Source organism: Orycteropus afer, unplaced genomic scaffold, assembly GCF_000298275.1.
Source record: "Orycteropus afer afer isolate SDZICR_OR568_19922 unplaced genomic scaffold, OryAfe1.0 scaffold00113, whole genome shotgun sequence".
Lineage (NCBI taxonomy): Eukaryota > Metazoa > Chordata > Mammalia > Tubulidentata > Orycteropodidae > Orycteropus > Orycteropus afer.
The window spans coordinates 7,219,446-7,229,558 of NW_006921700.1; the positions used below are offsets into that span (position 1 = coordinate 7,219,446).

At 40.1% G+C, this 10,113-nt stretch overlaps 1 protein-coding gene across 1 annotated transcript; it reads left to right on the forward strand.

The window, feature by feature from the left end:
• Window positions 1–468: 468 nt before the first annotated feature.
• On the forward strand, window positions 469–9,884 carry ATP5F1A (ATP synthase F1 subunit alpha). The gene is made up of 12 exons (XM_007943845.2): window positions 469–528; window positions 1,741–1,819; window positions 3,246–3,415; window positions 5,179–5,352; window positions 5,455–5,621; window positions 6,663–6,811; window positions 7,112–7,263; window positions 7,364–7,588; window positions 8,337–8,444; window positions 8,566–8,710; window positions 9,491–9,641; window positions 9,803–9,884. The coding sequence occupies exons 1-12, from the start codon at window positions 469–471 to the stop codon at window positions 9,882–9,884; spliced, it is 1,662 nt and encodes a 553-aa protein (XP_007942036.1).
• The last annotated feature ends 229 nt before the right edge of the window (window positions 9,885–10,113 follow it).

Sequence of the window (10,113 nt, forward strand, 5' to 3'; positions counted from 1 at the left end):
TCCCCAGTGGCTGTTCAATGTTGTTACAGTACCACAGTTTCCCAGCTCCGGTGTCAGATCCGACACTATCAAACCGCCTCATTGCCGCGCCCTGGTTGACGCCAACAGCATCTCGCAGCCCGCATGGGACCTGGGAACTGCTTTTCTGCAGGTTCCGCTATCCACGTGGTCGCGCGGGGCAACCACAAGGTCGACTGAAAAGACGAAAATAAGTGTGTAACGAATGCCTGGAGTGAAGGTTTCAAAAGTCTAACCACTGATTTTTAGTTTTAAGCCTAAAAATAATATTAAAAAACAAAAATAACCTACAAAAAAATGCAGGCTCTTATCCAGGGGTGACAGCTAGGGGGCGGTACTTCCGGGTCAGGTAGGCCGGCTGACTTGACCTTCCTCGCCGCTCTGCCATTTTGTCCCAGTCAGTCCGGAGGCTGCGGCAGCAGAGTAACTACCCGAGGAGACGTTGCAAAGATGCTGTCCGTGCGCGTTGCCGCGGCCGTGGCCCGCGCCCTTCCTCGGCGAGCCGGGCTGGTGAGCTCTGGGGACCCGCAGGAGGGAGGTGGCCCGCGAGAGCTGCAGCGAGCTCCGGCGCTTTCTGCAACGAGAGTGAGGGGCTGTGGCGGGGGCCGCCATCTTGCACCGATGGCTGTCGCTAGAGCTGGACGCTGCAGGGGGACCCCTTTTGCTCGCCACCTGTTATGAAGGGTGTAGGGAGGTGCTGTAAGGGAGACAGTGACCTTGATGTTGCCCAGACATAAGGCCTCGGTCGGGAGGATTCCTGCCTCCATTCGACAGCCTCCCGAAAGGAGGTTTTGGCTGAAGGTCAGGACTTGAGCGCTAGATCCCCGAGGCCTGTACTGAAATCGCGAGGCTCGTCCCCGCTGATTCTCCGGGACTCGCCCCGCTGAAGGTCAGAGGACTGTGCCACCTCTTGTTGAATAGCGACTAAGGGGAGCCTGACATTGTATGAAGGTCACCAGGCCCCGGTATTCACCTCCGTCCGGAGGTCGGTGCAGAAGAAAGGAATAAATGAAGGTGCTTTCTTGACTTCTTAAGTAAGCGATCTTTTGGTGCTGCGTTCTGAAACGATTGTGAGGGGAAAACGTACAGGTGCAAAGAATCATTTCATGTGACCAATTCCGTGATAACGATGAAGTTGGTTTTTAAATTGTTTCAGTCTGGCAGAAAGAAGATTGTGCTTTGCGGGACTGTGGCACGTTTAAAAGAGTTCGTCTTTGAATTGTCCACCTGGTATTTTGAAGAATTATTAGACCGTGATTGGGAACTCCCCAAGTAAAACAAACCATAATTGAAAAATGCATGTAAACGTCATCGCCCTTCGTAGTTTATCTGCCTTGAACATAAGAACATAAAAATCTTTACATAGACACATAAAATATAAACCTAGAAATAAACGCATTTGAATTATTTTTTTAATCTTAAAATTAATCTTAATTTGAAAGATGACATCAGTTCACTGGCTGTTTTGTTGCTCTTACACGACTAGTAGTAGCGTGTTGGTTTTCTGTAGCAAAAAAAAAGGCTTTTTAACGATTTTCTTCCAGAAAGTGGAAATACTCCACCCTTAAAGTCTGTTTCACTTATGGAGTTCTCAGTCAGTGTCTAATAATTGCTCAATGAACAGAATGTGTCACTGATAGTCTGTCTGCATTTGTTTAAGCTTGTCAGTTATATAAAAGATTTTCTTAAAAAGTCGATTTCTTAAATATATTTTTGCATTAGGTCTCCAGAAATGCTCTTGGGTCATCCTTCATTGCTGCCAGGAACCTCCATGCCTCTAACACCTGTCTTCAGAAGACTGGTGAGTTTTTACTTCTAGGTCTGCAACATAGGTTACAACACTTACATAGCTCTTGTTTGTTTGTTTGTTTTTCACTTGTTTGATGGCATCAGATAAAACGTTTGTTTCTAAATTTTAATAACATTTATATCACACTGACTATACTATCTTATAAACTGTAAGTGAAAAAAATCTTTATTTCATATTTTCTAATTGCCTTTACTTAATGGTATTTTCACTTAGTTTTTTTTTCTTCTCTTATTTTCACTTATTGTGGAATTTCATATTCTTAACCTGAAATGTGCTATTTATTTAGTCCTGTCCTGGTAGGTTCTTTCAATCTAGTGAAAAATAGTTTTGCCGCCCCCACCGCCATTAGTATATATATTTTTTTAATTGTGATTTGGGTGAAAATTTACACAGCAAATTCACTTTCCATACAGCAGTTCACATACACTTTGTCTTCTAACATTGACAACAATTTACCCCAGTACAACAGCTCCCTTCCTACTTCCTCCCGATAGTTACCTCTTCCCTGTATCCATCCTTTCATGCACTCCTGCCCCTTGAGCTGTCTCCCTGTGCATAAACAGCCCTTCTTCTCCATGATTGTTCTCTCCAAGGAGTGTATCTACCTCAGGGAAGTGTTCAACTCATATGCCTGTCTTTTGTTTGGCTGGAAGCCACAGGTGTGGGTTCAATTCCAGAACTGAAGGGCAAGTAGGGGCCATAGTCTCAGTGGTTCCACCAGGCTTTATCAGACCAGCAAACCTGGTCCCCCCTCTTTTTTTTTTCCAAATGATTTTGAGTTTTGTTCTACATTGTTCTCCCTCTCTCCAGGATCTCCTCCATAGATCCCCCTCAGAGTGGTTGACATTGGTAGCTGGGCACCATCTAGTTCTTCTGGTCTCATAGTCATACAGGCTGTGGATTGCATGGTGTACCAGTCACTAGGACTAATTGTTTCCATGAGTCTTTGGTTTTGTTCATTCTTCTTTGCTCTGGATAAGGAGAGACCCATCGTTGCATATAAATGGCTGAGTATAGCTTCTTTTTGATAATGTCTAGCTTCTTTGTTTTGATAATGCCTTTTTCATAAAAACAGAAAGTACACACACCAGGTGATGGGTACCTTTTCTGGTCTCTGAAAGATTTCTTCTTTTCTTTTCTCCAAAAGCTTTAGAAAAAAGGAAGAGATTTTTACCTATAGATTTTTCAGTGTCAGTAACTGCTAACCTTCCTTTGGCATTCTGAATTTGCTTGTTGCAGATGTGATAAGAGAAGGGCAGCCTTGAGTTTAGAAAGATAGAATCTTGTTTGTTTTATTTTCAAATGTAATTTGATTATTATAATGACAAAACTAGTTTTTATGTTGCTTGGGAAAATAGGTTTTAAGAAGATCTTGGAGCTGGATTCTTTTTTTAATGGAGTTGTACTCTCTCAATAGGCACTGCTGAGGTGTCCTCCATTCTTGAAGAGCGTATTCTTGGAGCTGATACCTCTGTTGACCTTGAAGAGACTGGGCGTGTCTTAAGTATTGGTGATGGTATTGCCCGAGTGCATGGGCTAAGGAATGTTCAAGCAGAAGAAATGGTAGAATTTTCTTCAGGCTTAAAGGTAAATTATGAAATGAGATTTTGAGGTTTTAATATCAGTGTCATCTTAGTCTTTTAGTAATTCAAAGATTGTGTCAGATATTTTTAACCTTAGATCTTGATTTGTATTAGTTTTTTTTAATTATTATTTATTTTTGTCGTTATCATAGATTATGAAAAGATTAAATTTAGGGATTTTGCTTAAGCAAGTCTGTTACTTTAGGGGTTGATTTTCACACTAATTGGAGGCACTGGCTCCAAAACATAAAATTGAGTAAATCTTCACCCAAATTGCAGGAAGTTTCAAGTAGCTACTAAGATCATCTTGTACATAACCCATAACTAACCATTTAACTAAATTAGTTCCTGGTGGGAAGTTGAAAATCAATTGACTTTGTTCTTCTGTTAAGAGTAGGCCTATTTTGATTGAATGATGAGTTAGTGGTATAGCTATCAGAAGCTCTCTGATGATTATTCCCATTTCTTTGCTCTTAGGTTGAACCTACTCTGGCAGTAGGATGAGAGATAAAAATCCTAGGAGTCATGGAGTCTTGGGAGAGGCAAAGCATGATATGTGGGTGGACTGTTGTAAGCACATGGATACAGGAAAAGATAGTCTTGGTCCTCTTGCTAGTGTCCAGTGTGGAAAACAACCACTTGATATGGAATACGGTTTGATATAGAAGATTAGTTATAGAACCAAATGTTTTATCACCTGTAAGGCCTTGACCAAAAAATTAATCTCTTGTTTTTATTGTCCGTATCTTTGAAAGATGAGATTGAAATAAATGAACTCCCCGTTTCCTTTGAGCTTTTAAGATTCAAAAGTCTATTCCAGCACTGTCCAAGAGAACTTTCTGCAAAGATGGAAATATTCTATATCTGTGCTGTTTATAATAATATCTATCATAAGCCTTGCTATTAAGTATGTGAAATGGGGCTAATGTGATTCAGGAACTGACTAAAATTTGACTTGATTTTAGTTCATTTAAATTTAAATAGGCACATGGGAGTAAGGCCTATTAGAGGGAGTGGCACAGGTTAGAACTTAAGTTTTTGCACCTGCAATGATATGCTATGCTATTTCTCTGTATTTATTGTAAATACTTCACCAGAGCTTTATAACTTGCCAAACTCTGTGTTCCTGGAATAGCCTTTTTACTTTCTACTAATGTAATGATTACAGATTCTGACTGGATAATTTTGTAGACAGTTTATGGAGCCTCTCACAGATAAAAATCAGTTCTGTCTTAAAATTTCCATTTGACCCTTATCACCTCATTTCATACAGATCCCCCAGTTCAAAAGCTGTAGCCAAAAGAAATGTAGGGAAACAAACTAATTTGTTTGCATGTTTTAGTTCTTTGAGGATGTAAAAATGAGCATGTTAGGCTTATTAAAATGCTAACAACAACAACAATGTTAAAATTATTCAAGAGAACTTGATGGCATAATGCCTAAGGCACTTGACTGCTAACCAGAAGGCTGGCAGTTCAAACCCATCAGCCACTCCTCAGAAAGAAGGTTGGGCAATCTACTTCTGTAGTGATACTGCCTAGGAAACCCAAGGAGGGGGCGCTATGGGTCAGATCCAACTCGACAGCAGGGAGTTGAGGAAATCTTAACCAAAGAAGAGATAGTTTGTTAGTTGAAAAAATATGCAGAGTAAACTAGATGAAAGGAACAGTACTTCTTTTCTCTCATAGCTATTTTCATACTGTGTAGAGGTGGTGTACAGTGGAATGCCACGCAGGTGTCATTGGTGTTGAATTGTGTCTTATGTAGGGTATGTCTCTGAACTTGGAACCTGACAATGTTGGTGTTGTCGTGTTTGGAAATGATAAACTTATTAAGGAAGGAGATATTGTGAAGAGGACAGGAGCCATTGTGGACGTCCCAGTTGGTGAAGAGCTGCTGGGTCGTGTAGTAGATGCTCTTGGTAATGCCATTGATGGAAAGGTAGGTGTAGAATTTATTTGATACAGTTATACTTTCTAATGAACATGAAAACCAATCAGTAAAAAACCAAAAGAAAAATTTCTTTACTTTGCTTTTTTGTAGGGTCCAATTGGTTCCAAGACCCGTAGGCGAGTTGGGCTGAAAGCCCCTGGAATCATTCCTCGAATCTCTGTGCGTGAACCAATGCAAACTGGCATTAAGGCTGTGGATAGTTTGGTGCCGATTGGTCGGGGTCAGCGTGAGCTGATTATTGGTGACCGACAGACTGGGTAAAGTCTCAATAACATGTAAAAGGTCTAGCTAAAACTTACTCTATGGAAAGATTACTTTAGGCTTTGAATTGTAAATGCTCTGGATATGGTAGAGAGAGTGGAATGTGTTATAAGGATTAAAAGCAGTTGCCATCTCAGAGAACAGTGTGGAACAAAACTCAAAATCGTTTAAAAAAAAAAAAAGAGAGACAGGGACCAGGTTTGCTGGTCTAATAGAGCCTGGTGGAACCCCTGAGACTATTGCCCTTAGCTGTCCTTCAGGTCTGGAGTTGAACCCACTCCTGTGGCTTCCAGCCACACAAAAGATAGGCATAGCATATGACCTGAACATTTACATTAGGTAACTACACGCTTTGCAGAGATCAATCATGGGAGAACAGAAGGGCTGTGTATGCACAGGGCGATAGCTCAGCGGGGCACGGGTGCACGGGAGGGAAGGACACAGGGAAGAGGTGGCTATGGGGAGGAAGTGGGAAGAGAGCTGTTGCATTGTGAGAGATTACAGTCACTGTCACAGGACCAAGTTTTTGTGAACTGCTATAGGGAAGATGAATTTGCTCTGTGAACTTTCACCCAAATCACAGTAAAATTAAAAGAAAGCAGTTGCCATCAAGTCAATTTGAACTCACAGTGATCCCATGTATATGTCAGAGTGGAACTATACTCCATGGGGTTTTCAGTGACTGATTTTTTGAGGCAGTGCCTTTTCATGAACAAATCAACCATTGTTAATAGTGGAGCATTCAAACCAGTTGTATGGCTAATCCTTTTATGAGGATTCTAAAACCAACCCATTGTCATTGAGCTGATTCCTGCTCACAGAGACCCATAGGACAGGGCCCCACAGCGTTTCCAAGGCTGTAAATCTTCACAGGAGCAGATTGTAGCCACATCGTTCTCCTGCTAAGTGGCTGGTTTGAACTGCTGACCTTTCAGTTAGCAGCCAAGGATTTTAACCACTGCTCTGCATTAAGATTTGGGTTGGGAAACATTTTATAGTGTGTAATACCTTATATATGTTTACTTTTTTTTTTAAAGGAAAACATCAATTGCTATCGACACAATCATTAACCAGAAGCGCTTCAATGATGGAACTGATGAAAAGAAGAAGCTATACTGTATCTATGTTGCTATTGGTCAGAAGAGATCCACTGTTGCCCAGCTGGTGAAGAGGCTTACAGATGCAGGTATTAACAACTTTAGTCTCATTGCTGTTGTCTAAAATCTAATCTTAGGATAGCTTCTGCTTGAATGAAAGTAGCTGATTTTAATTACTGTCAATGAACTAACTTTCTACTAATGTAAAAAGAAAATAATATAAAACAAAGTTTTAAGATTTTTAGCAGTTTCTTTAAAATAGAAGCTGTTTGAGTTTGGTTAGTCTTCATGGTAAAGCATTTTTTTAGAGGCTATGATTTTTATTAAGATAGCCTCTAATTTAAAAATCACAGTATTGATGACCTTGTAAAACTTCACTTTCTCCCCAGATGCCATGAAGTACACCATTGTGGTTTCAGCTACGGCTTCTGATGCAGCCCCACTTCAGTACCTGGCTCCTTATTCTGGTTGTTCTATGGGAGAATATTTTAGGGATAATGGCAAGCATGCTTTGATCATCTATGATGACTTATCCAAACAGGTCAAGAGAAACCTATTTTTAGATTCTATGTATATGTTTGCAGTTAATTGAATGTTTTTGTCTAATATTGGTGAACTCTCAACCCTTTTCTGTGCTGTAGGCTGTGGCTTACCGTCAGATGTCTCTGTTGCTCCGCCGACCCCCTGGTCGGGAAGCCTATCCTGGTGACGTGTTCTATCTACACTCCCGTCTGCTGGAGAGAGCAGCCAAAATGAATGATGCTTTTGGTGGTGGCTCCTTGACTGCCTTACCAGTCATTGAAACACAAGCTGGTGACGTGTCCGCTTATATTCCAACGAATGTCATTTCCATTACTGATGGACAGGTATTATTTTAGTGATTAAAATATAGGTTTGGGTGATTCCAAGGTATTGTTTAAGACTAGTGGTTATGAACTGATTGACCCAATCTGTTACTTAGCTGAAAAGTGACCTCCAGGAATGGTATCCCAGGGTGATAATCACAAGATTCCTCTAATCTCTAGTCTCCGCTAGTCTGACCTTTTTTTTTTCCCTTTCTATCCAGGACCGTGTTTTTGAACCTAGTCAGAACTGTCGGTAGTGGTAGCCAGGCACCATCTACTTCTTCTGGCCTCAGAGTAGATGTGGCGTGATTCATGTCAACTATTCATCCTGTAGGCTAGTTTCTTTGACTATTTGATTTCTTTCTTGCTCTTTTCTCTGGACAAGTAGAGATCCCGTTTTACTTTTTTTATGCAACATTTCAAATGCATACAAAAGTAAGGAGAAATGGTATAAGAAAACCTCCTATATCTCACCCAATTATTAATTTGTGGTATTATATACTTCATTTTTGTTTTATTTATACACATTCCAATCTCTGCCCTCACCCCCAAAATGATTTTAAAATATTCTGGAGATCGTATCACTTTGCGTGTGTGTATTTTAGTATAAGTGTTATCTTTTTCTCCTATGTACCATCTCTTAATCTCAGCAATAAGATAATGAGTGTTGAGTTGGAGTTACTTTACCATAAGAAATCATTTAGCATTCTTAGAGATTTTTGGCTTAAGTTTTTAAGTTTAACCTAGTATGTTTATTTTTAAAACACAGATCTTCTTGGAAACAGAATTGTTCTACAAAGGTATCCGCCCTGCTATTAATGTTGGCTTGTCTGTGTCCCGTGTTGGGTCTGCTGCTCAAACCAGGGCCATGAAGCAGGTAATTTTGCATCACTTTGGCGGGGAAGGGGATAGTGTTAGGTTAGAATCTTAAAACATAGATTATGTTTGTATAATACTTTATGTCATTGAGTTCAGTATCAAAAATTTCTGTCCTTCAGGTGGCAGGTACCATGAAGCTGGAATTGGCACAGTATCGTGAGGTGGCTGCTTTTGCCCAGTTTGGTTCGGATCTTGATGCTGCCACTCAACAACTCTTGAGTCGTGGTGTGCGTCTGACTGAGTTGCTGAAGCAAGGACAGTATTGTGAGTTGTACTTTCTTCATTTTGGCCGTGTTTCTGCTATATGTAAAGGCCTCAGGATACCCAGTAACTCTCTGCAAGCCATAAGACATGCTGTTAATCTTTTGTTGAAGGTACTGCCTTTTGAATGCAGTTGATGCTATTTAAACTAAAATGTAGCCCTTATCACCATTTGAAAGGAGCTCTGGTAGCACAGTGACTAAGACATCTAACTGCTAACCAGAAGGTTGGTGGTTCAAACCCACCAGCCACTCCACGAAGCAAGACTGGGCAATCGACTTCTGTAAAGATTTACAGCCTTGGAAACCCAGTGGGGGTCGTTATGAGTTGGGATCAACTCAAAGGCAGTGAGTTTGGTTTGGTTTGGTTTATTACCATTTGAATATAAAGGCTATGAAGTTAATCATCAGGAAGAATTACTTATTTAACACCTTCCTTTTAGAATTAAGACCTAGATTGCCTCTCCACCAGCTATATGACTGAGGATTTGGCAGAATTAAAAGAATGTTATTATGTCTTTATTTTGTCATAAAATTTTAGCAAATTATTTATATCTCAAACAGTATTAACACTGCTAGATTATAAACAGTGCTTATGGCATATGCCCAGAGATTTTACATCAAAGATAACCGATACAAGGAATACCTGTTTCTAGGTAGGAGATGGAAGGAGTGTTAATGTACAGTTTTAGATTATTCTTAAGGTGAGAGTAGGTGATGTAAGGGACATGTTAGTAGTTAGAACTGTTTGAGGAAGTCATTTGACATTCTTTTTTGTTTGTAGCGCCCATGGCTATTGAAGAACAAGTGGCTGTCATCTATGCTGGTGTAAGGGGGTATCTTGATAAACTAGAGCCCAGCAAGATCACAAAGTTTGAGAATGCTTTCTTGTCTCATGTCGTCAGCCAGCACCAGGCCCTGTTGGGCACTATCAGGTATGAACACAGTTGACGTATTCTCTTTGTAAACAACTAGTTAAGTATTAAGTCTCAATAAAATTCTTTTGAACAATATACAGTAGGTAGGCTATATAGTGGGGCTGGTCATTGAGTTTTTGTCCAGGTCAGAACTAAAAATCTTTTTCATTTCTATACAGAACTGATGGAAAGATCTCAGAACAGTCAGATGCAAAGCTGAAAGAGATTGTAACAAACTTCTTGGCTGGATTTGAAGCTTAAACTCCTATGGATTCATATCAAATACCAGTTTGGTTTTGTCATTGTTTCTTCTAGTAATCAATTTCATTTGTGAAAGGATTACTCATGTTCCCGATGTACAGAAATCACATTAAAATAAAAGGTTCCATATGGCTTGGTGTTTTTTTGTAGTTTGTATTATTCCTCAAAGGAACTAACATTATTTTGAGGAATGAATAAGTGAGCATGCATCTTTTTTTATATATATATT

What these genes read in the sequence shown, in the direction of transcription:
- ATP5F1A (XM_007943845.2), top strand. Translation starts at nt 469, where the DNA reads ATGCTGTCCGTGCGCGTTGCCGCGGCCGTGGCCCGCGCCCTTCCTCGG. An exon ending in GTAATGCCATTGATGGAAAG is followed by an intron (nt 5,353 to 5,454) that starts GTAGGTGTAGAA and finishes GCTTTTTTGTAG; the next exon opens with GGTCCAATTGGTTCCAAGAC. An exon ending in GCTGAAGCAAGGACAGTATT is followed by an intron (nt 8,711 to 9,490) that starts GTGAGTTGTACT and finishes TTTTGTTTGTAG; the next exon opens with CGCCCATGGCTATTGAAGAA.